This window comes from Eubalaena glacialis, chromosome 13, assembly GCF_028564815.1.
Source record: "Eubalaena glacialis isolate mEubGla1 chromosome 13, mEubGla1.1.hap2.+ XY, whole genome shotgun sequence".
NCBI classification, from domain to species: Eukaryota; Metazoa; Chordata; class Mammalia; order Artiodactyla; family Balaenidae; genus Eubalaena; species Eubalaena glacialis.
The window spans coordinates 73,659,618-73,686,224 of NC_083728.1; the positions used below are offsets into that span (position 1 = coordinate 73,659,618).

The 26,607-nt window shown below is 44.7% G+C and overlaps 1 protein-coding gene, 1 non-coding gene and 1 pseudogene across 2 annotated transcripts in view; 2 read left to right on the top strand and 1 right to left on the bottom strand.

Moving 5' to 3' along the window:
* Nucleotides 1-436: 436 nt before the first annotated feature.
* USP31 (ubiquitin specific peptidase 31) overlaps nucleotides 437-26,607 on the bottom strand; it is a 70,216-nt gene continuing 44,045 nt past the window's right edge. The window contains exons 8-16 of the mRNA XM_061208615.1: nucleotides 24,168-24,279; nucleotides 23,465-23,559; nucleotides 21,964-22,041; nucleotides 21,235-21,364; nucleotides 14,990-15,109; nucleotides 12,497-12,722; nucleotides 7,024-7,182; nucleotides 5,292-5,444; nucleotides 437-3,312 (exon numbers count right to left, since the gene is read on the bottom strand). Coding sequence (XP_061064598.1) covers nucleotides 1,751-3,312; nucleotides 5,292-5,444; nucleotides 7,024-7,182; nucleotides 12,497-12,722; nucleotides 14,990-15,109; nucleotides 21,235-21,364; nucleotides 21,964-22,041; nucleotides 23,465-23,559; nucleotides 24,168-24,279 — 2,635 coding nt within the window. The 3' untranslated portion in view covers nucleotides 437-1,750. The remainder of the gene's footprint in view (nucleotides 3,313-5,291; nucleotides 5,445-7,023; nucleotides 7,183-12,496; nucleotides 12,723-14,989; nucleotides 15,110-21,234; nucleotides 21,365-21,963; nucleotides 22,042-23,464; nucleotides 23,560-24,167; nucleotides 24,280-26,607) is intronic.
* LOC133104555 (small nucleolar RNA SNORA22) lies at nucleotides 18,770-18,898 on the top strand. The gene has a single exon (XR_009703618.1). It is a non-coding gene; the product is annotated as a small nucleolar RNA SNORA22 (small nucleolar RNA).
* On the top strand, nucleotides 19,040-20,287 carry LOC133103402 (T-complex protein 1 subunit zeta-like; annotated as a pseudogene).

Here is a 26,607-nt window from a genome sequence, read left to right on the forward strand (position 1 = left end):
AGTTAAGTAACCTACTGGAAACATTCCCCAAGAGGTATTCATAGAAAAGAAAGAAAAAAAAAACCAGGGCAGTGCAGAATTCATAGCTATGCATGTAATATGTGTTCTAGTTACTTCACACAGAGCAATACTGAAAAGGGAGATTATAAATGGCTCTGTGCACAAAGAGTTCAGGAAGAACCTGAAGAGTCCATGATTTAAAAAAAAAAAAAGTTAATATGTAAAAGCATATAAACTTAGCATGCTATATTTCACGGCAAAGTGACAAATGCTATTCAAAGAGAATCAGAACTATGACTCTCTTGACATTTAAAAAAAAAGTGAAAAAGAAAAAAAAAAGCAAAAAATTCCAGAATACCTCCTAAAAGCCTGAAATTATATATATATATATATATATATATATATATATATATATATATATATAAAATCTTGCTTATCTTTGGATTTCTGTGAGGTTCCCTTTTTTCCTAAACAAGAAATGCAACTTCCACTGACAATGCCAGATGGAACATGCTCCATCCTGCTTGTGAGTTTCTGGGTAAGAGATTAAATCTTCAGCACAAAGAAGAAATAAATGAGTTCCTGAAAAACAGTCACAACTAAGACTGACAGGCAGGACCGGAAGTGTGCATAACACTTTGTCGCACATCGTTCTAACATACCATCACTAATTGCTGGCATTAGGCAACGTCTTTCCTCTCCATATTACAAGATGAGGAAACAAAGGCATGCACACATGGTGCAGCATGGAGCTTTCAACTTCTAACGTGGAAAAAACCAACACCAGAGAAGGAAAATGGCAGATTTATGCATCCAGTTTAGAATCCATTTTTTTTCCCAGGAATCTTTCAAAGGTATTAACTGCTCTACTACATTTCAAAATCCCAATGACCTTAGCTAGCAAATTTACAAGGAAAAAAAAAATTAACTACTAGTGACTGGCTTTCCAGCTATCCAATTTTCCACCTCTTAGGACATATCCCAAGGGTCAAGACAGCTTATGGTACAGACATCTTTGCAGATATGAAGGTGGTGAAAGACTTCATTTCTACCTCTAAAAACTTCTATCTGTGGCAGTAGGAGAAATGACAGCCACCCACAGGCCACCTTCTTCTTCGATCCTCTCACTGATGTGCACCCATCCTAGACTAGCTGAGTATATACCTGAGAAACATTAGTGTTAAAATATTGCCCTTTACAAAGACTGGTAGATGGGGCCAAAGTGCAGAAAGCGACAGTCTTCCCTCGGTTTGTTTCACTGTTAGTGTCACAGTTTTTAGAGCTTCTGGTGCCACATGACAATCCGCACGCAGTGAGGACAAATTCCGCTCAGATGAAACCCAAGTCAAATAATTCATCCTTCTACAGAGCACACTAACGACAGCTTAACTGGTTCACAGGTTTCAAATCCCTAGTGTCCAACGAAAGTCATTAGAGTTCTCTAGAAAGAAATATGTACAATTGCTAAAGGGACCGTCCAGGGTATCGTCTGCAATTATTCCAGTTAACTTGGTATCAATGCTTTGCCTATGGCTGTTATTTGGTTCAATGGCAGAATAAGGCGATGCTTTTAACAATTTGCAATTGAATTCTACACACACACACACACACACACACACACACACACACACGTACGTCAGGCACGTACCCCAAAAAATACAAAACAAAAGCATAGAGGGCTTTGGTGGGAGGGAAGGGGTTCTAAATAAATTAACATCTTTACAGATAAAACACTTGGATTGCAGAAATATCACTGAGGTTTTTGAGAAGGCCGTGCACTGGTTTGCATGCTAGAAGGTAACTTTTTTGAGGATTTCTCAGCAGACTGCCTGCAACCAGGAGACGAGGGCACTCCAGAATCTAGCTGGGAAGACTTGGATTTGCGGGCGGACAGCAGGGAATGTTTAGCAGAAGCAGGGTCCTTGGAGGCAAGCTGCTCTTTTCCAACTGCATTCACATTTGGCTGCTGGGAGCCTAGCGCCTGGGAGCCTTTCTCTGCCTTGTCATCCACTGCACTCTTAGAGACGGACTTGACTGAGCTCCCGCCCACCTTCTTGGACAGCAAGGTTGTCTTGCCAAGATCCGTCGACCGCCGGGTTTCCTTCTGTCTCAAGGCTGACTTGAAGAAGGACAGTCCCTTGTCCTCTGACTTGCTGTCCCTCTTCAGACCAGCCTTCATGTTCATGCTGGGGGAGCGCAGGCTGGCCATGGAGGAGCTGCGGACGTGCTTTCCGTCCCCCCTGCTGTCGCCGGCTCTGGCCTGGCTCACGCGAGGGGAACTGGGTTTGGGGCTGGAGGTGACGCTGGCTCTGTCGGAAGCCAGGCTTTGTCTGGAGCCCTCTCTGCTTAAGCTCCTGTCTGAAGTCCTGCTCTTCCCAGGAGGGAAGGGGCCCCTCGGGGCAGGGCCTGAGGCTTTTTTGGTGGATGTGGAGGAAGCACTGTCGGCGAGGGAAGAAGCTGACTTCTGCTTCTGGAGCGAAGGAGATGACACAGAGTCCTGGGATTTGGGGGAGGACTCCTTTTTGGGGGCAGGGGAGGAATGCCGTCCACTGGCCCTGGAAGAAGAATCGGCTTTGCTTCGGGAGCGGGAGGGCTTTACAGAAACTTTTATAGGAACAGAAGAAGAAGGGGATGTATTGGAAAGAGATGATTCCTGGCTGGCCAAGACTGGTCTCCCCTTCCGCAAGCTTCTGTCTGGCTCAGGAGCGCCTCTGGAGCTGGGGGATCTCCTGGCCGTGCTCTCCGATTTCTTTGCGAGGGAGCCTGGGTGGCTTGGAGGTTTCACCTCTTTGACTGGAGAGCTGTCTACAGAATCGCTCTGATCCACATAAGCAATCTGGTTATTGTTATCAAATGGACCAGATATGGGGGGCAACTGATCCCCTTGTGCTGAGCTTTTGCTCTGTGTGTCTACAACACTGGAATTCAACTTGCGGCTGTCTGACTCGTCTTTGAACACACCTTCCATGACAGCCAGAGGGGCCCGACCCACAGCCTTGTGCTCCCGTCGACTGTGACTATCGCTTGAGTCCTGGTAACTGCTGGACAGGTTCCTCAAGCTACCAAAGCAAGAGATGGAAACCTTGTCGTCCACTGCTTCCCCGATCTTCTCCAAGGTGGAGGCGGAGGTGTGAATCGGAGAGTCCCCTGAGAAGCGGGAAGGGGAACTGGAGCGCATCTGCAGCTTAGCAGACAGGGACCAGGAAGGTCTAATGCAATTTTCATTGACGGCCAAGGGGCTGGTGACAGAAGATCTGGATGACAAGCTCTGGCGCTGGACGCTTCTCACGAACGGTCGAGTTGAGAAACCTCCTGAATGCAGCAAAGAGAGTGTCGTTAAGCTAAACCTGCAAAATGTCCTTACTAGGATATCCATCTAAGACGGTAGGAAATCAAGGAAGGGGTCTGGGGTCAAGGAGTAGTCGTGTGATTTTAACTCTTCTGAGCCCAGTTCCTTTACCTATAAAATATGGGCATTCTAACTTGGGGATCAGCACACCACCTTCTTGCTCGACATCAGGGGTCAGCAGACTTTTCCTCTAAAGTCCCAGACAGTAAATATTTTAGGCTTTGTGGGCCAGCTGCTCAACTCTGCCACCCTAGTGCGAAAGCAGCCACAGGCAACACAAACAAATGGGCGTGGCTGTGTTCCAATAAAACATTTTTTTTTTACACAAATAAAGGCAGGGGCCATATTTGGCCTGTGGGCTATAGTTTGCTGACCCTTGTTGTAACTCACAGAGCTACTATGAGAATTAAATAAAATCTTAAAAGTCCTGTGCCCAGCAAGGCACCTGGCACTGCACAGCTGCTCAATAAATGTGAGCTACTTCATTTACAGCTTCTTCATCTTATTAAGAACACTGGGGCCCACAGCAGTGCAGTCCTTGCCCAAGATCACACAAACAGAGGCAGAGTTAACACCAGAACCGCAACGCCTTCCCCCCAACTCAATGCCACAGGTAGGCGGGCCTGTAATCGCTGACTGTGAAAGCAATCAGTGGAAAGCCTCCAAGGAAAATATTCATAATTAGAACACTATACTCCTATTTTAAGTGACGTAAAACTTCCATAGAAAATATTCTAAATTAAATTCTCCACACACTTGATACTGTAGCTGTGGTATTAACAAAACTCTGTCTGGATGAGATCCTAAGAGATAGGCCCTGTTCTGTGGGCACCACCCAGCACCACTGCATGATGATGGTGCTGATATCGATTTCACCAACTACACCGTTTAAAAATAGACTGGGGCCAAACCATATCTAGGCTTACTGTTAAAACAACAGTGAATTCTAGGTTTAAAGGCTGTGTTGAAAATAACCTCTAAATAATAAACAAGCCAAGGTTCACTGGTCAGTTTTTCATAAAATGTCAGGAGCTACAGACAGGAGCTTCACAGTTATAACCCAAGACTCTTTTGCTGCAAAAATGAAGCAACAGCCAGAAGCAGGGGTAGAGCTGGAGCTGCGACGGAGTTCTCGTCTGGCCGCCTTCTTCCAGCCTCCTGATCGCCCCTAGGAGCGGTTTACTAGACGCGATGGAACTGCTGACCACAGAATGAGACTTGCTGGGAGATGAGTCACTGTCCTCATTACAGAAGCTGAGCTCACTCTCTCCTGCCCCTCCCAGCTCTCAGGGCCCCTGTTGCCTGACCCTCCCCACACCACCTGGGGTCCCAGTGAGAACCGAGGGCTGTTCCGCCACTACTCAAATGGCAGCTGAAGACAAAAAACCGGAGCTCAATTTTCATAAGATTTTCAAAGCTTTTATACTGTGACTATCTTCAAAATTCCTAAAAACTACCTTTATGCAAAGGCAACAGCTTTTGTTCTAGATGCTTCTGCACTCACAAGGGCACACACAGATCCCTCCAGGGGAGAGAGCGTGGTGGGAAGGCGAGAAGCTGAGCGAGTCAGGAGCCTCCACGCCAGGCCCCACACACCAGGCGGCCCTCGGCAAACCACAGCCTCGCTGAGTCCCCTCACAGCTACTCTGAAGATTTCAAAAAGCACTTTGAAAAAAAGCATACATCACTGTACAGAGTAAAAAAAAAAAGTGGAAAACAACGAAGTGGAAGGAAGACGTGCTAGGTCACAGAGGAAGAGCGAATGACCCTGTTACATAAAATGCTACTTACGATGGTGACCCACAGCCATGCGGCCCACTCGCTAAAACCCTCTGCATGTTCTCCCACCATTTTCCTGGGACTTGGCTCCTCGACATGAGGGAGCCCGTGCTGTGTCCGTGAGTTGCCATTTTGGAAATCTGTCACCGAAACCCAGACCCACCATCATCTTCACTCCTTTCCCCAGTCATCTCCACAGACTCAGACAGCGAGGCTAGGGAGGTGCGTCTGGAGGAAGCTGCAGAGGTCACGCTGGCTTGCTTGCTCCCCGGGAGCCGGCTCACCCAGTGTTCACACAAGGAGGAACTTGTGGAGCCTGCAGGAAAGGAAGGGGGTGCCGAGGTCAGGCCAGAATCCTGCCTGTGCCACACACGCCCTCACCAAGGGCTGCTGCCCGGGCGGCGGGTGACCTCACCGCCAGGTCAGCACTAACTCCCAGCCCCACGCTGTGCCCGCTCGAACGTCGCCTGTTGGGATGAAAAGGACAGACGCTCACACCCGTTTGCAGTAATAAAATCCAAGTACAGGGATGGCTACTTCATAACGCCAAGTCCTAGTCTTAGTGCTGGCAACAGAATGGAACAGATACAATCGTTCATATATCCATCTATTCTACAAACATTTGTTAAGCACTACACGCCAGGCACTGTTCTAAGCACTTGCAGGAATACGGACACAGAGGAAGAAAAGCAAGCAGCAGTGCACTGTTATCTTCTTGGCCTGTGTGGTGGAATTTTTAAATCATTTTCACAATATTAATATAAACACACACACATACATGCACACACAAGGCCACATGCCATTCTGTCCTGTGTGTTCCAGGGAGGCCCTTAAATACATATTGGAGCAACAGAAACTGCTCTTGAAATGGAGAACATGAAGCCACATGACTATCTAGAGTAGACCTCAAGAGAGTGTCATTTCTGAGCATATCTCAGACTCTGGAAAGCACTGAGGGACGGCACTAGAGCCCTGGAGTTCCCACTTTCTGGGAACTAAGAGCAGCTACGGACAGACGGCTGTACTGGGTGGGGTTTGACTCCAGCAGGGCTCACTCTGCTTCAGTGACGCTTCCTTTTAGCGGCTTCCAACTTACCCCTCGCACGCTTCAAGGGGAGCAGGGATTAATAACTGATCACACACTGCCATGTCCCAATCCTCTGTCCTATTCTCTAAACTCCAACTCTGCATTAGGAAGCATTCGTCCCCCTGCTTGGACTGTGTGTGGCTGTATCAACATCACGCGTGGGTACTGGTTCCTGCCATTTATTAAACACAACAGGCTAGATCCCACCGAACTAAATCCAAGCCATCTAATATTTTTATAGCCTTCAATCCCTCCCCTAACAGAATAGGCCAATCTTAGTGGAAAAAAGAACGATTTCTAATGGTGCTTTACCCTTTACAAAAGGCTTTAATGCACATTTACCTAATCTGTTTCACACAACTACCCCATGAGGCAGGTAGGATCGGTACACCCATATTACAGATGACAAATATGTGGCTTGGGTGGGACATGCTCGAAGATAAAACCCGACCAAAATGTGGCAAAGCCAAGTCTCAGTTCTATTTCCAGTCCCCCGACTCTGAGAGCAGTGTGCCGTGCTGCTTCTTAGCTCCCTCGCTCATTTATTTACTCCCTAAGTAAACACCACAAGCGTGCTTTGAGCCAGGCTCCACGCCACCTCCAGGTGAACTCCTGGTTCACAGCTGCTGGCACATTCCACCCCCATTTCCTTTAACTGCAACCATTCTGGCTTCCAGATTAAATGCAAACGTGAGAATTAATCTGATCCAACCAACAGAATCATGAGACCTCCTGGAGAAGTTCTCTGGACCATCAACTACAATCTTCTGCTCTCAAAAACAACCACCCAAGAGTAGAGGGGCCTTACCTGCCACCGAGCTGTTGGCCGACCATGACGGTATAGCTGTCCGCCTCTGGTAGAAGAGGATGTACGCCGTCTGCGTGCAGACCTCGTCTTCTGAGAGCTGCTGCACGTCACTGTCGTCGAAGCAGTACCAGAGGCCGTCCACGGAATTCTTGCAGTATGCTGCCAAAAAGAGCCCACCAGCGATCAGCACCGGGGTGGCCACACTGGCCACTCCACTTGACCCACAGACACCATGTCTTTGGCTCATATAATTAATTCAAGAACTTTTTAAGGCTGCAGATAGTAATACAGAAAGAGGTAAGAAATCCAAATTCCAACTCACACTCAGGCAAAACGTTCCAAGAAATTCCAAACTATTCCAAATGGATGAAATTCTATTTAATTTTAATTTTAGAAAACACAATATACTTCTTTAAACCAGTGGATTTCAACCAGAGATGATTTTGCCCCAGGGGACACATTTTTGACTGTCACAACTGGGGGTGGGGGTGTGGGGAGGGTAGGATGCTAGTGCAATCTAGTGGGTAGAGACCAGGGGCGCCACTACACATCCTACCACGCACGGGACAGTCCCCACAATACAGAATTACCCAGCAAAAATGTTACTGTACCAGTATGGAGAAACCCTGTTTTAAGGATGCTGTAACATTTTAGTGTTTCTTAGAGACAGAAAACAATAGAACTAGAAATAATATTAATGAGAGCAGTAGCTAACATTTGTTTAGCATTTATGTGCATCTCATTTGATCCTATGAAATTTGGTTCTATTATCATTGCCATTTTACAGAGGCTCAGAAAGATTAACCAGCTTGCCCAAGGTCATGCAGCTGGTGAAGGGCAGGGGCCAGCTCATTACAGGATTATCTAGTCCCTGAGCTTAAAAAGCCTTATCCTACCCTGCCTCCCTCAGAGGTAGCACAAATGATGCCTGATGGAAGGCCCCTGGCAAACTGAGAATACTGGAGCTCATGAATGCGTGCAGCCTTCCCTCCAGTCCAAACTCTAAGCTGAGATAAAAATAAAGACCACTGAAGTACCAGCAAGGACACAGCTCAGTGTTCATGGAGCCACATCATCCTGTGAATCTATCAAGGAGTGTGATAAGCTTGATCTAGAAAGGTACACTCTTACAACACTTTCTAAAAAGACCCATTTATTGGGGTGAAAATAAACGAGTGCTAGAATATTCAGCTGAATGCTGGAACAGGCTCAGTAGGGCCCCGGGGGCAGGACACGTAAGGTCCCGAGTGGCACCAGGAGTGACTCCCTCGGTAGGCCACCACCACTTTGCTAAGTATGGACTCCTAGGAGACGAAAGGGACCCGGAAGAGGAAGGGCTATACCACACAGGTCCCGAAAAAGAAGAGCAGAAGAAGAACCTATGAGTGTAGGGAGGAAAGTTGTCTGCAGCTGCGGACTCACTGGAACCAGACGGCAGAGCAAGGGAGACACAAGCAGCAAATGGAGCTGGTAAAACAGCAGCTGTTTGGTCAATGGTGTCATCAGGCTTGATGGATGAATGAGCCAGCTGGTGAGGGGCTGCTATTCGGGAGTGGGAGTGGGAGTGGGAGTGGGAGTGGGAGTGGGAGTGGGAGGAGATCTGTAAGGAGGGACGCACCCAAGAGAAGGTGATGGAGCAGCCTGTACTAGCTTCAGTCTGTTTCTCCTCAGGATGGTCTGTCCTCCATCACGGTGTGGAAACTAAGGCAGCACAGGGACTCACGAATGGGTCAATGATGTATTTATAAAATAATTCTATGTGCTTTTCTTCCCAGCGCTATTTTCTGGAGTACTTCCTAGACCAGTGCTACTCAAATTGTGGCTCACAGACCGGTGCCAGTCCGTGAGATAAGCACCAGAACGAGGTAAGCATTTAAAAACATTCATAGCAATCTGATAATGTATGATATTTTTATTGTGTTTTTGCAAAAGTACTGGTTCATGGTTCATGAAGGATTGGACATATTAAAAAAAGGTTTAAGAAATTTTTTAAAAGGTTCCTCATCACAGATGGTTTGAGAAGCACTGTTCTAGACTCCTTACACAAGTCAGCCATACATGTACCATGTAGTTATAGTTAGAACCAGTGCAAAATAAAAGAACACATTAAAATAAACACTCCAAATGAAAGCTTAAAAACAAGGTATCTTTAACTCAACAATGCTGAGGTACTTAAAATGTTCTTATCAGAAAAGCAGTGGTATGGCCTAAGCACAGGAAAGGGATAACAACGCAGAAAATATCAGAGCCCCTTGTCGGTAACAGGCCCCAGGAGGCAGGCACGAGCACTTCTGGCTCCCTCACATGGTCGCCAGGTTTGAATAAGGTTACTCACCTAAGGTCACAGAGCTAGGAATATGTGTCTAGCTTCTACCCCATACTCCTCTCACTAATTTGTACTGCCTCCAAGGCAGTTACGGGTTTCTGGACACTTTCCAGAGTCTATGCTATACAAAGAGCAACATGACAGGCGAAAATCTGGCACTGTCCGATTTCCTGCAACAATTTCTTGCTAGAAACCACACAACACGCTCACGCATATTTTCCTGAGAAACACTGTTATACACAGGAGGTTCTTTACCAAAGCTGAAGCTACATGAACACCAACCAGTGACGCTGGCAAAGGCATTACTTCACCAGCTAATTAGTGAAATTAAATTCGCTCTAAGTCCCTTTCAATTCTCAGAGTCCCTGAGTATATAACTCTGTGACTCAGTATCACAAGAACGCAGATATGACCGGGAATGCCACAAAAGCAAAAATCCAACTAGACACACAACACTTACTATACAAGTGGCCCCCAAAAATATAAATATAACATATGTAAGACACAATATACAGTATTAAAATTTGGCTTAAACCAAAACACGAGGTAAAACATACTTAGGCATTTAATTAATATTAACTTTGTCTTCTACGGACTTTTCAATAGATCCTCTGTCTCCTTTTTGTCCTTGCAAGTACTTCCGAGGGCAAGTAGAGGCCGTCCAAACGGCTCCACCACGAGACGCACTCCAGGTCGGGACCATTCCTCTCACAAGTGGCTGCTGCCGGCAGCGTGCTGAGAGAACTAGAACTCAGCGGGTTTCCAGAACACAAGACTGCTGTGTCCAGTCACGCTCCACGGCCCCTGTCTCCCGAGGAAGAGCAGGTTGAGAGAGCGACCGCGCTGGGCCAAGGAGGGGGTCGGGGGCCCGACAGGCTCCTTCACCGTGTTGCAGGGCTCTCAGGGCTAACTGCCGGGGAAGAGTCTCAGAGAGACTGAAACACCAACTGGCAGAGCCTACCCTCCTCTACCTCCCCCTACCTTTATGAATCACTAGCACCCTGGGGTCTTGCTGCAGAAACCACTGAACTGCAGAAACAAAAAGTCCCAGAGAAGTGTTCATGCCAAACAGGCTGAGTGAGAAGGACGCAGAAATCCGAGTCCTGGCCACCTATACAGTAGGAGGACCCTCACATCAAGTCCCCCGACACACACATGTCCAAGCAAGAAGCCCCCGAATCTACCTGCCTCCCCAGCATGCATGCATGCCTTTGACCCAATAATTCCATTTCTGAGACTCAATCTCAAGGAAATACAGAATTAAAATACAGAAAAGGTGACTACACACAAAGATGTCCATCAGTTATCTTCAAAGTTAAAAACCAGAAACAATATATGTGTTCAACAATGGGGAATGGTTATATCACATTAGAGTTCCATCAACTGAATATTCTGTGGTCATTAAAAATAATATTTACAAAAATTAAGCATCTGTTGGGACTTCGCTGGTGGCACAGTAGTTAAGAATCCGCCTGCCAATGCAGGGGACACAGGTTCAAGCCCTGGTCTGGGAAGATCCCACATGCCGCGGAGCAGCTAAGCCCGTGCGCCACAACTACTGAGCCTGCGCGCTAGAGCCCGTGAGCCACAACTACTGAGCCCACATGCCACACTACTGATGCCCGCGTGCCTAGAGCCCGTGCTCCGCAACAAGACAAGCCACTGCAATGAGAAGCTCGTGCACTGCAACGAAGAGTAGCCCCCGCTCGCCGCAACTAGAGAAAGCCTGTGTGCAGCAACGAAGACCCAACGCAGCCAAAAATAAAATAAATTTAAAAATAAATAAATAAATAAATAAATTTATTAAAAAAAAAAAAATTAAGTGTCTGCCCCATTAGCCCATAAGGGCCTCACGTGTAGGCCACAGGTTACTAATCCCAATAGCTTCTCCTGACCCTCCAGGAGGAGGGTGCTCTGACCACTCTCTCCTCCAGCCCCTGCTCTGTTCACACTTCAACCACAGAACCTAACACACATCCTGCTCTTTCGTTTTAAGTGTACCTACACCGCCCCAACCACTTGATTACACTCTTGGAAGACAGAGGTCGAGATCTTGTCATTTCCAGTGTGTCTCTGATGTGACACAGCCCAGTGCAAGCAAGACAGAGGAGGTGCTCCATAAAGGTTCACCTGAACAGAGCACACCAGGCCAATCACAACAGTATAAAATAATGGCCAAGACTTACAGAAAAACACTGGAAGGAAACACCACATATCAAAATGTTACCTACATACAATGGGATATTATTCAGCCTTAATAAGACAGGAAATTCTGACAGACGATACAAAGTGGGTGAATCTTGAATGCATTATGCTAAGTGAAATAAGCCAGACACAAAAGGACAAATACTGTATGATTCCACTTACATGTGGTACCTAGAGTAGTCAGATTCATAGAAAGAATGGTGGCTGTCAGGGAATGGGGGAGGAGTAAACAGGGAGTCACTGTTTAATGGATGCAGAGTTTCAATTTGGGAAGATGAAAGAAACTCTGGAGATGGACAGTGGTGATGGTTGCACAAAGATATGAATGTACTTAATGACACTGAACCGTATGCTTAAAAATGGTTAAAACGGTAAATTTTGTTGTGTATATTTTATCACAGTTTCTAAAAATGTTACCATGTTTTGAGCACTAATCTCATGGGTTATTTCTGAGTGATAATCTCGTGGGTTGATGGCACTGTTCCGTCTGCCTCTCTCTAGTCTCTAAATTTCATACGATGAGCACTATTGCTTTGACAAATGAAAAAGTAAATTTAACCATACAGCAAAAAGAAAAACCCTTCCAAGTCACGTTAAAGACACTATAAAAGTGGTTCACAACCACTCCAAATAAGGGAGATGCTAGGTCCTCAAGGAAGCAGAGCGAAACCTTAAACGGGGCATGCAGGTGAGGTCAAGAAAGCAAGTCCTGGGTGAGCCAGACGATGCCACCCATCTGCACACACCATTCCCTGCTTGGGTCAGAGCCCGACCAGACGATCCAACTCAGGGCAGAGAACCAGAGGATGAAAACTGCCCTCACGGTTGGCACTCTGCCTGCTGGAAGAGAAAGCGGGGTTCTAAAGCAAAGCGACCCTGTCACAAGCAAAACACGTCGGGAGGAATCGTCAGCACAGGCGCCCGGCCTCTCGCGCTGCAGACCTGTGTAGTGCCCCCCTTGCATGGTGCCGTGATGATTGCACACAGCATACAGGTCATAGATGTAGTCCTCAGGGTCCCGCCCGAGTCCGTAGGGCCGTCTCCATGGAGACCAATGGGATGGCAAACTCCAGCTGCTCTGGCTTCTCTTAACCACGTGAGGTGTCATGTCCAGGCCAGTCAGAGGGAACTTGACCATGTTCTGAAGTTTCATACGCTTGTCTCCTTCCTGTGGCAAGAAGAAAAACAAGTTCTGATGATATTTTCATGCAAGCAGATGGTAGATCAGTTTAGCGTGAAAGGCAGACCCTATCAACTGAAGTAGGGTTGAGTTACCTATCTGATGTTTCCAAAGACAGATACAACACAGGGAAACAGATTAACAGTTTTATCTACCTGGAGGAACAGGTTTTAATATCACCAAAAATGGAACCAGCGATGATCTACATATAAGGGATAATGAGCCTTCATTGCCTTACCTGATAAAGGGTTCATCCTGAAACCTCTGTCAAGAAAGAGGCATGGAAAGTAATGGAATAACAACATATGTGAAGGGAAAGCACAGTGCTGGCACAGAACAGCCATTCACGGAACAGGGCCTCTTTCCTTCCCAACTCCTCCGACAAATACGTTAACAGTTAACAGTGACTTAACTTAATATAGTCATTTAGTTGACAATCTTGGGCAATCTGTATTTCCCATTAAGCCCACTGGGAAATCCAACCATCAGTTGAGTAGATATTTACCGAATGTTTCCTGTGTCTATGGGAGTTTTAAAAAATTAATCGGGCACAGATAATGCCCATCCCAAGGAACTATGGATCTACTAAGGGAAGAAAAATGTTCCTAAGAGAAAGGTAGGATGGGTCTTGCATGGTCAGGAAGGTCAGGCTAAAGAACCTGGACCTTGTTCTGCAGTCAAGGGAGAAGCACTGAGGCTTTGAGGGAGGAGGGGATGCCATCAGAGCTGTCATTAAGTAGTGCCCAAAACATGGTAGAAAGAGAAGAGCAGGGTAGGTTACGAAACCAATGAAAAGACACTGCAACTGCAACCAGCTCGGAAGTATCAGAAGTTGGAACTGGCAGGATGACAGCAAGAATGGGGAGAAGGGGACACGTACAGGAGGCAGTGGAGAGGCACAACCAGGCCAAAGAGGTGACTGCCTAGGTGACAGGGACAAGAAAGAAGAGTCAAAGATGACACTGCAGTTTTGAGTTGGGGCACTGGAAGGGTGATGATATGTCTTCAAAAGCAACAGAAAGCAAAGGAAGCCAGTCTGTGTGTATGGAAGGAGACAGAGAAGCTGGGTCCAAACCCTCAACCAGCCGTCCCACTGCAGATCCCAATGGAAGCGTACAGCTGGAACACTCAGGGCAAGTGCCCGCTCCTCACTACTACAGGAGCTGGACCCCAAACCTGTGTGTGAAAGGCCACCCTGGGGACCATGTGCGCGCCCCCGACACATTCACTTCATCGGCCAGCCCTAGACATCTCTCAAGTCTATCCAGGTCTCTCCATCTCCACTGCCCAACTCCACTGCGAGCCATCGGCCGGCCCCCTGCCCCGGTGACTGCAAAGGCCTCCTTCAGGTCTCCCTGTCTTCATCCTTTGTAGCCTCTAATTCTCCACACAGCAGCCTGAATGGTCTCTTCCAAGCACAAATTTGGTCATGTTGCTTCTCTGCTTCAGAATCCCACTCCGCCTACAAGGACTGCTTGGACGACCAGCCCCTGCCTGCTCTTCTCCCTCAACGCACGCCTTTCTGCCCACGACCCCCCGGAGCTGCAGCCACACTGGCCTCAGCTTTCAGCCTCTTGCACATGCTCTGCACCCGCTGCTCCCTCAGCCACTATACATGTGCAGCCCTGCTCCCACCTCACCTGGTACAGGCCTCCTCCTAATCTTCCCGATCCAAACTTTCTTACGCCAGGCTCAAGACTCCTCCAGCGTTTACCTCTCATTTACCTCTCTTACAAGGGGGCTGCCCAGGACAACTCTAACCTTAGGAATAGAGAGCCTCTGTGGGAAAATTGACTCACAAAGCAACACAACTCAAAGCAGATTTTCTTTGTATATATTTATGACTCATCTCCCCAACTTCCTCCTTGGAAGCAGGACAACAACTGTTATTACTTTAGGCAGAAATAGAATTCTACCCACCCCCAAGAAAGGCGCTCAATTTTTTTTTTTAAATCCCAAAGTACACTTACTTGAGCACAACATTTACAAATCTAAAGCAAATCCTCAGGAACAAAGTAAAATATCTGCAGTATGAACTAAAATGGTTAGGATTTAAAGGGTCACAGGATGCACAAACTTTGCTCTGGGAAAGAACAAAACATGGCTCCAAACATAGGGGCAGCTGTGTGTCTGCAACAACACAGGATCACGGGATCAAACAGGGACACCAAAGCACTCCCCGCCCAACAGCCCACCAGTCAGGGGCATAGAACCTTGGTCACAGCTCTTTTCCCTGTGACAGAGGGTTTCCTTACCTGTCGGAATCTCTTTAGGTGTATGATAAGCACGTCAGGCAGAGTCCAGAGGCTTAACGTAATGCTCCCCTGCTGCAGCTGCTTGCAGTGCGGGCACCGCCAGGCGTCATCTGGGGCAAGCTGAAAACAAGGAGCACGACTTCTGTTAAGAGCCACTTAAGGCAAGACTTTGTTACAGGAGACAGCCAGGCTCACTTCCTGGCCAGGGCACGGCACAACTCTGAATCTCCCCAAACTATGTATGATGGGAGTCAACAGAAAAACACAATTAAAAGTGGCGCCTGGCTAGAGCTGGCATCCAAACATTTGCTGAACAGATTCTCTCTCAAAAAGGAATGACCAACTAGGTGAATACTGCACAGAGATGTTAGATGTCACAGAAGCACCTCATGCTCAGCATACTCCCAAACTCAACTCGTCGCCTTTCTATCAATATACTTCCCTTTTCTCCTCCTCCTGTGTGTCCTACCCCAGCAAAGACCACAACCGCCCATCAAGAGCAGAAGACGGGGGTTAACCCAGAGCCTCAAACCCTTCCCTCTTCCTCTGCTCCACGTCCATCCGAGGTAACACTCTGCCATTCCTCACACCTGTCTCCTCCTCTCCATCCACCTTAATTCAAAGTCCTCACTCACTCTTACCCGGACTTCCTCAAGTCTCTTAATTGTTCTCTCTCCCCCAAGCATCAAACTGCTCCAAACAATCCTCCTCATCCTGCTACCAACAAGATCCTTCTCAACATCAGTCTCAGGCCTCGAATCCACGTATGTCACCTCTGCAGGCAAGGGTTTCAGGATGACAACACAGAGGTACTAACAGAGCATGTCTGGTAAGAGAGATTTTTTTTAAATTAATTAATTAATTAATTAATTTATGGCTGTGTTGGGTCTTCGTTTCTGTGCGAGGGCTTTCTCTAGTTGTGGCAAGCGGGGGCCACTCTTCATCGCGGTGCGCGGGCCTCTCACTATCGCGGCCTCTCTTGTTGCGGAGCACAGGCTCCAGACGCACAGGCTCAGTAATTGTGGCTCACGGGCCCAGCTGCTCCACAGCATGTGGGATCTTCCCAGACCAGGGCTCGAACCCGTGTCCCCTGCATTGGCAGGCAGATTCTCAACCACTGCGCCACCAGGGAAGCCCCAAGAGAGATTTTTTAAATCTCCTCTGGATTTCAGAAGATGCATCAGATCTGGGACCATCAACACAATGAGGTAAGGGAAGCCACGGGAACAGATGGCAATGCCCACTCAGATGGAAGAGAAAGAAGCCAAGGACAGAATCTTGCAGAAGGCCGATTTTTAAGGGAAACACAAAGGTCGAGAAACCACCAGAACCTGAGGCTGCATAGTCAGAAAAAATAGGCAAATCAGAAGCATTCCTTTTATGCACACCAAGAAAAGAGAGTGGCAAGAACAGGGTGCTTATCAGTACCACATCCCACGGAGAGGTCAAATGCAGACTGAGCAGAGGCCACTGAACTGAGCAAACTATGGGCCCCGAGAACTTCGGAGAGCAGTGTCAGAAACACAAGTCAGACAGACGACAAGAGGTTTGGAAGGCAGGAAAGGGAAAGACCTGAAATCACTAAATGGTAAAGTTACACAGAAAAGAAGAGAAAGACCGGCACAGCAGTGTGAAAGGGAAGCAGAAGTGAGGGAGTTATTTTTCCTGAGAGGGAGATCCTGTCATGTGTGTAGGAAAGATGGGGAGAGACAGAAGTCTGGGTGGATAGAAGTGAATCAGAAAGTCAGGCAGGCATATAGCACAGGGAGGTCAGCTCGCAAGAGGGAAGAGATATGGGGATATATGTATATGTATAACTGATTCACTTTGTTATAAAGCAGAAACTAACACACCACTGTAAAGCAATTATACTCCAATAAAGATGTTTTAAAAAAAAAAAGAAAATTAGGCAGGAGGAACCTAAGTGTCATCTGGCAAGTCCACATCTGTGCTAACATGCTAACTGTCTACAGACATGGCCATCAGCCCAGTGCTCGTGGTAAAGGAACAGGTTGTTGTTTATTTGTTTTTTAATTTCCAATACATCATAAACAGATACTCTTTTATAAGATACAATAAGAATGTCAAGGCAATGTCTAGCAGCTGTGACAGTTTCTACAACACTGCTCGACTTCTGTACTTGTCTCATTGTGAACTGCCACAAAGAGCTGCTGGGCCTGCAGAGCGCCCTTGGAGCGTGGCCAGCCTCGCTAACGGCCCAACAAGGAAGGCGACTAGCCCCAGAGGCAGCTGTTCACTCTCAGGCAGTCTGTTACAAAGTTCTTCCTCATATTAAGACAAAATCATGCTCCCTGTAATTTCCAATCTCTAATTCTGCTTTTTAGATAAAATTAAGTCCAATCCCTTATCCACAGGATGGCCCTCGAAGTATGTGAAAATAACTATCAGATCCTCACTTAAGGTCTCCTTCACCAAGATATACTCAGCCGCGCCATCCCCTATCCACACTCTCTGCGTGTGCCCCGTGATGTCAGTCTCTTAACAGTGAACATTTAAGGTAATGAGAAGAGCAGTGCTATCACCATCTGAGTTCTGGACACTGTTTCTAAAGCATCCTTAGGTAGCCAACAGCGGCTGACACCCACATGACACTGCTGATCATACTGAGCTTGCAGACAACGCGACCCCAAAATTATTGTCACACAGCCTACTGCTAAGTCTGACCTCCTCCTCTTCCATATCTGGACTGTTATTTTTGGACCCAGTGACTGAGCTCCCCAAGGAACACTCACTCATTCATTCACTGTGGCATAGATTTGCTGAATGCCTTCCATGGGCCGCATACTGCTAGACATGCTGGGGTTATTTTACGACCAGGATGGATTCTCTCACCTGCTGTGCCCCAGCCACAGTGGCCTCATTTCTTTTCTCAACCTTCCTCTGACCCCAAGACCTTTGCTCCCTTTACTTACTTGTTTATCCCCACTACACTGTAAACAAGCTGAGGGCAAGACTGTTGTCTGCCTTGGTCCCTGCTGTATTCCCAGTTCCTAGCACAGTACCTGGCACACAGTATGCACTCAACAGACGTGTACTGAATGAACAAAGCCCTATTAAAATGTATCTGGCTAGCTTGAAAGATCAGTGAGATGTTTTGTAGAATACCAATGTTGTCATCTAGTAGATCTGCTCACCTTTAAGCTTTATGACATTCTCAGACATCTCCCAAATCAATTAAAAAAAAAAAAAAGCTAAATAGGATAAGGTGCTACATACAGCATGTGATCAACCAGTTTCAAAGCCAATTATTTATATAAGCCCAAGATTGGAAAAATATGTCTAATGAAAAACTATTAAAGGAATTAGCTGTTAACTGCTTGGGGGAGAAAAGACTTAGTGAGAAGATGAAAACTATTTTCAAATATTTGAAGGACAAACAAGTAAAAGAAAATGAAGCCCTGTCCTCTGTTCTTAATGACCTGAGAGTTCGCCTGCTGGTTGTAGCAACCAGGGACATATTTCAGGTTAACGTCAGTCACCATCAGAGATACCCAAAGAGAAAATGGTGTCTCTGTAAAACAGCGGCTGGATAATCACCTATTTGAAATTAGGCAGAACTCAACCATTAGAAAAAAAATTTTAAAGCCCCCTCCGACCCTGAAATTGCATGATTCCCTATATGCAAGAGTGAGCAGTAAGAATCAGTAGCCAGAATTATGATCCTAAACATCAACTCAAAATTAGATGAACTCAAAGTGCTCTCGTCAAGGTTTCTCAAGGCGCCTGAACCTGGAGAGGTTTAAAAACCACAAAGGCCTGTTGCACAGTGAACACCAAGAGTGCCTTAGTTCCTTGGTTTCAACTCTGTGCTAGAGCAATGTCTGTTCTTTTCCTCTACACTGAAAGCTTATTTATCCTTTTTAAAGTATTCAGAAAGTCAGCACATCATATTAGTTGTATTAAAGGGTATGAATGATCCAGAATATCCTTCCATAAATCTGCTTTATCACGAACTACAGTTGCATCTAACTGAAGATCTCTAGTATTAGTGGTGGTTTTGTAACTATGTGTTTATTATAGGATCTTTATCTCAAAATAATAACAGAAGGATTTGAAGCTGCAAAGAAAAAGGCACTTCAGTTTTGGCAACTAGTCAAAATATGCAAAGAGATGAACAGTGAAACACTTACAGACATGGCCAGAACATCTCTACATACTAAAATTCATGCTAAACTTGCTGATGTTTTAACAGATGCTGTAGTGGACTCCATTTTGGCCATTAAAAAACAAGATGAACGTAGTGACCCCTTCATGGTTGAGATCACAGGGATGAAACATAAATCTGAAACCTATACAAGCTTAATCAGAGGTCTTGTTTTGGATCATGGGACATGGCATCCTGATATGAAAAAAAAAAAGTGGAAGATGCATACATCTTCGTATGCAATGTGTCATTAGAATATGAAAAAACAGAAGTGAATTCTGGCTTTTTTTTTAATAAGCGTGCAGAAGAGAGAGAGAAATTAGTAAAGACTGAAAGAAAATTCGCTGAAGATGGAGTTAAAAAAATAATAGAACTTTGAAAGAAAGTGTGGTGATGATTCAGATAAAGGATTTGTTGTTATTAATCAAAAGGAAATTGACCCCTTTGCCTTAGATGCTCTTGCAAAAGAAGGCATAGTAGCTCTGCACAGACCTAAGAGAAATGTGGAAAGGCTGACGCTTGCTCGTGGTGGGGTAGCTCTAAATTCTATTGATGACCTAAATCCTGATTGTTTGGGAAATGCAGGACTTGTCTACGACTACACACTGGGAGAAGAGAAGTTTGACTTTACTGAGAAACGTAACATCCGTCACATTACTGGTCAAAGGACCAAATAAGTACACACTCATGCAAATCAAAGATGCAATCAAAGGTGGCTTGAGAGCTGTTAAAAATGTTATTGATGATGGCTGTGTCATTCCAGGTACTGGTGCAGTGCAAGTGGCAATGGCAGAAGCCCTGATTAAATAAAAGCCCAGTTAGTGTAAAGGGCAGGGCCCAACTTGGGAGTTCAAGTATTTGCTAATGCAGGGCTCATTATTCACGAGGCTCTTGCTCAGAACTCTGGTTTGGACCTTCAGGAAACACTAGTTTGAGTTCAAGCAGAACATTCAGAATCAGGTCAGCTTGTGGGTGTGGACCTGAACCCAGGTAAGCCAATGGGAGGAATATGGGAACACTACTATGTAAAGAAACAGCTTCTTCACTCCTGCACTGTAATTGTCACCAACATTCTCCTGGTTGATGAGATCATGAAAGCTGAAATGTCTTCGCTAAAAGGAAGGCTGAATTGAAGCTTCCCTTGTATCATCTGAATCATGAAGACTCTACAGAGTGATCCTAAGAATACAGCTATGGAATTTTGCTCCAAGCTTCAAATGATTTTCAAAGGAATTTTCTTTTCCCATATGAAAAAAGGACAGAATACTGGCACCTATTCAAATTCTGAAGTTCTGAAATCATAATTACAGTATTTTTTTAATTGCACTGCAGTGTACACACATACAGCAGGCCATATTTATCCAATAACAGGATGTTTTGCTTTAGCTTCAGTTATATAAAAATATATGTTAGATAAACATGTTATCTACCTTGTTATTAAATATTCCTGTTGGAAAAAAAAAAAAAAACACGTAGGCAAGGGTCCTATCCACTATTTGTCCATCCATTCATTCAAATATTTACTGAGTACCTACGATCTGCAAACACTATGCTAAGTGGTCTAAAGCATGTTGTCCAACAGAATTTTATGTCTATATCTACACTGTCCAATACGAGTCACTAGCCACATGTGTCTCCTGATCCCTTGAAATGTGGCTAATGCAACTAAGGAACTGAATTTTTTATTTTAATTAATTTTAATTAAAATGGCACCTATGTTCTTAGTTCCAAAAAGTTGAGAACCACGGATCTAGTTACTAAGGAAAATAACTTAAAATCTCTAAATTGAAACAAAAATATAACTTTATCATTAACCATTAAAAAGTAAAAAAAAAAAGGAACTATACAAAGGTTCATGTCTAGAGCATTTCATTTAATCAAGGTTTTCCAGAAATTTAAACTACTTTTTGTTAAAATCCTAAGAGGAATAACACTAAGATGCACATCACATGTGCAGAACCTATGTAAATGCAAAAATCCTTGGGGAGTTTTCTGGGGCATAATTTGTTTCTCCACTGTCATCTTGCCCTGGGCCCTCCCTACTACCCTCACCACCCAACAAATGCTGCCCAACCCTTACCCGCTCCTCTTTGGTGTAGAGTTGGAAACACTGGGATAAAGTGCAAGTTTGAGGCTGATGGTGACGCTCCCTTTGCAGCCGGACACTTTCTGCATCAGGGATATACTCATCTTCGGTATTTACAAACAAGCTGCGATCAGAGGAGAAAAAGCATGTATTAGAGAATGTCTTGGAAAACTGACACAAAATACAATTAACAGCTTCACAACGTGGCTGTAAATTCATAACCAAAAAGGTCAACATGTAGGAAAGCAAAAGTGGCAAGCCAACTTTTCTATGTTCCAAAATGTCGTGAGACGTTCTCTATCTATAACGTTATTTTCAAGAAATAACTTGGAATTGTTTTTTCTGGGATTGGGCACAAACTGTACTGATTAATTCATATATTCTTGTCCTTTGTATCAAAGGGCATCCATTTGGCAGAACTTGCTAGAGTTAATGGGTCTGTAATAAAAATCAAAGTAATTTGACCTACACAGTAGTTAATGAATATATAGCTTCTGTCTCATTAGCAGCAAACAAATGTTCTAAGGTTTTGGGATCCAGACGACAGAATGTATAGGAGAGAAATAATAAATTACTTAAATAAAGGATCAGCAACACACTTGGATACTTAGCTAAAGAAAACAGAGGTTTGTGTTTCAGCTAATTTGAAAGATCAAAGGTATGCTATCATAGTGATAATTAAGACAATGACTCTACAAACACTAAGTTAAAAAAAATACTTACAAATCTTTTGTCTCCTTGTCCCATTCTACCACTAATTTCACGTGAGCAGTGCCACCTGGTCCACAAGATTTTAGTGCCCTATAGGATGGGGAAGGAAGTCACGTATTACTTCCTAAATAAATGATTTTAATTAAATATACATCCTATCTGAAATCTGAAATCATAGTGTGATTGCTGAAAATCTTCATCATCGTTCCCCATCAGAAAAGGTTTCTGACCATTATAAACTCTTATTTAATAACTTGATTACAACTGGACTGAAAAATCCTTAAATTAAAATATTCAATATGGAAATAAAGATATTGGAAGAAATTTAGTACCACACTATAAGGCTATCCACAATAACTCTTAGATGTTACGATCTTTCCAATTTTTGTCCAATATCTCACCAAATCAATAGAGACTGGACGGGACGATAGTCTCTCTGGGAACAAAGTCTGCTCCTGCATCTCTCCACCTCCCCCCATATGCCATGCTTGGTCCCTGGACTGTGCCCACACCAATGTAAACTGTGCCTTCCTACAAGGCACCCTTCAAGTTTCACCTCACTTATTTCCCCTGAGCTCCTTGGCTCCTTCGCCATCTCCTGAGATACTCAGCATTAACAGTCAGTATTACTCATCAGATAGTTTTTAAGTTTTGCAATGTTTTGGATCATTATCTAATCTATTAACTCTAATCTCTAAAACCAAACAGTGAGTTGCTTTCAAACAGAACCATGTTGTATACTTTTTTGGAATCCTGAAATGCAGGCACTACGATATTTGTTGAAAAAGTCATTATAATAAAAACAATAATGTGTTTTTATATTTATATGTATCCATATATGTATCGTGTGTCTATATACACATATCTCTATTACTTTATTAATAACAGAAGTATGTTAAAGCACAGAGATAGCAGAGGGGAGAAGATAATTCTAAGGGGGAGAGGAGGGACAGTGTGAAGAGAGGCTCAAAGGGAATGAATTATCAACAGAGGAAACTACACGTGCAAAGGCACACATAAAACCATATTGTGCGTTCAAACAACCCTCAGTACTTTGATGCTGCTGAATGTTTAAGACAGTGGGGAGAAGAAAGAGGCCTGACAGAAGGGAAGTAGTCAGGGTTCAAACTGTGGAGAACTTCACATACTGTGGAAACTGGGCTTTATCTTTGAGGCCACGGGTTACCATTTAAGGATTTCAAGGAGGAAAGTGTTATGATTAGAATTCTACTTTGGAAAACTTTGCTCTTGGTGAATATGAAAGTGCAATTCATCTGTGGTCCTGAGACCGATCAATTTACTTTCCTAACATCAGTACTCTAGGCTTTCCTGATTCCAAAACAGATCATAAAACATATCCTACTCAAATATGAATCAAAAGTAAAATAAGTGCTTACTTTCTAAGTGAGCCTGAAGGACCTACCACACTTGGTAGGAAATTACATCAGACATCACTAGAAATTACACACAAACATATATGAAAGTCTAGAAGGTGATTTCTTTTTTTTTTTACCTTTCTACTGTTGGGTGGCACAGGGGCTGCTCCTCCTGGGGCAGCAAGTATGTTATTCCCACAACACTGACCACTCGCAAACTGAATGGACACACCTGCAACAAATGGCAAAGGCAAATCAGGCTGAGTTTCTCTTCGAGGGCATGTGGTTCACCGGGGCATTTCCAAAACAGATTAGAGGGAGAGCAAACTGTTTTGCAAAATGCTTCTCTACAACATTCTGTGAGGCTGTTGAGCCACTCTAATACACTTTAAATATGATTGCCCCAGATGCAATTTACATATCAAATATGTTATGCAAGACAAGTAATATGTTACTTTAGCTGAACATTAATATAAGTTTTCCACGGATACCTTAACAAAGAAATCATAATTTTGAAAATATACAGATAGTCTACAAAATCTCTCCAAGCTGATCACGTGCTAAACTTTATTAGACAAACATTATAAAGGAACACCTGGCAGTGCATGGAAAACCGTGCCGTGGCCAGCTCCCTTCATACAATGAGGGACAGTCCTCATTCTGGAAAACCTGAACACAGCAGATTTTACTACGCAGCTTTTCTCCAGGGCTCCCCAGCATTCCAGCTCAGTGTCTGGTCTTCCCTAAGGGCAAAGGTCTGAACTTCCAATCTCACTGTAATGACTGTTTCTTCATGACTGTACACACATGCTATGCTGGAGTACCAAAAGGCTTACACACCTGAATGCCAACTGTGGGCCTCAAGAAATACTTCATCTTCTCCAAGATTTCCCTCTGCAGAAGGTCCCATGCTATTGTCTTCTCTAAGTGCAGCACAAAAGGTAGTCCAAATCTAACACACATAAATATTACAATCACCTTAAAAAGTATGACAATTCCTTTAATACTGTAACTCCTTATTCATGATCTTTTTAAATGGAATCACAATACAATTAGTTTTAGGACAGTTCTCAAAATAAAACAAACAGGAAATTTAATACTCTCATAAGTGGATGAAACAGTCAGAAGGGAAACTGAGATTTCTAAATGAAATTTAACAACTCATACACCAAAATGGCTTCTAATACAGTATGGTGCCAGGTAATAAGATGACAGGATTAGTGGAGATGGGGAGGAAAGCAGGTGGGAGTGGACACGAGTCTAGCAAGCAGCATGGGTCAAACATATAAGGGGTTAGGTGCCAGAGGAAAAGATAGGGCTGGAAGGTCTAGCAGGGAGGCAGCCACATCCTGGTGGCCTGACAACAAGGAAGGCACTGGCAAGCAAGTGACACTAAAAGTCAGCTCCTAGCCTAGAGCAGAAGTCACGTGGCCCCTGCCAGGTTTCCTATCCAGTGCTGAGCTCACGGGTGTTAGAGAATCAGAGGCGGAGCCATGGTTCTCAGCAGTGGCTGCAGGCTGAAATCAGCGAGGGAACTTTAAAACACAATGATTCCCCCGAGATTCTGCTGCAATCCCTCTGGTCTGTGGCTCCAGCACTGAGGCTGTTTGAGGAGCTCCCCAGGTGATTCTAATATGCAGCCAACGTGGAGGAGCACTGGCCTGGCCTTAACTCTCACCCAAGCCCCAGCCATTCAGACCTACATGCTGTGCTCTGAACGCGTCCGACTCACACCCCCAACGTACAGCCAATTCCCTCAGTCTGGACTACCCTTCTCACTCTTCTTTTAAGCTATTTCCTACTCATCCGCAAAAGAAGCCACTGGCACCCTGTTGATCTGTTCCCTGAGCTCTGCTGCACTACAAATACTGCCTGCTTATTCTGCTGCCTCCACCAACAGACTGTGTTACCTGACAGCAGGAACTGTGACCGACTTACCTTCCTAGCCCAAACAGCCAATACCTAGACAATAGTAGATGCTGAATGAATGCACGAACAAGTGAATAAACAAACAGATAAACCCTGACTCAGGCCAAAGGAGGGGTGCTAAGGTCACCAAGAAACCCGCTCCTAACAAGTACCAGTTTACTCACAGCAGTACTCAAGAGTGAGCCTACCTTCCTAAAGACAACTGTGATGCGAAGTAAGTTACAAGCACGATGTGTAAATCAGTAGCCATATTTTTCACATGACAATGTCCTCACTTTTAAGAGACTAGCATCATGAAAGAGATTTCATAAGTTCTTTATTTTATATAAATACAATGAGCTGCCTTTTCTTCTGTCCCTTAAACATGCCAACCTCCTTCTAATCTCAGCAACTTTTTTTCTTTTTAATTTTCATTGGAGTATAGTTGATTTACAATGTTGTGTTAGTTTCAGATGTACAGCAAAGTGAATCAGTTATACATATACATATATCCACTCTTTTTTAGATTCTTTTCCCACATAGGGGATTACAGAGTACTGAGTAGAATTCCCTGTGCTATACAAGTAGGTCCTCATTAGTTATCTATTTTATATATAGTGGTATGTATATGTCAATCCCAATCTCCCAATTTATCCCTTGCCCCCTTTCCCCCGGTAACATCCAGAGAAAACCATAATCCGAAAAGATACCTGCACCCCAATGTTCACAGCAGCACTATTTACAGGAATCAAGATGTGGAAGCACCCTAAACGTCCATCAGCAGAGGACTGGATAAAGATGTGGTACATATATACAATGGAATATTACTCAGCCATAATCTCAGCATCTTTGTACTCGATGTCCCCTCTTCACGGGATGCCTTCCCAAGAGGCTCACACAGTTCGCACCTTCCCACTCGGCTCAGCCCAGCTGCCGCGTCCTCAGGGAGGCCCCCCTCGCCTCCCTCTCTAATACAGTTTTGCTAGAGCCCCCACCAGCATGTTCTATCACACCCACATGTTTTAACATCTTCAAAGTGACAACGACTGTCTGAAGTTAAATGTGTTTACTTGTCTTTAGTGGCTCTGTCCTAACTAGGATGCAAGCTCCATGAGAACACACAGATCCTGCTGTATCCCTAGTGTTCAGAATAGTGGCCGACACACTGTAAACACTAAAGTACTTGCTAATGAACATCATAAATATACAGATCAACACATTTTGCTTTCACGTTATTTACCATTCTTAAATAAGAAACTTATTTCAAAGCAACATTTTAAAAAGTTAATATAAATGCTACTCTGACAAATATTAGAAACACAGTATCCTTCCTCCCTGAAACACATCCATATCTTGTTATTACTCAAGTTAC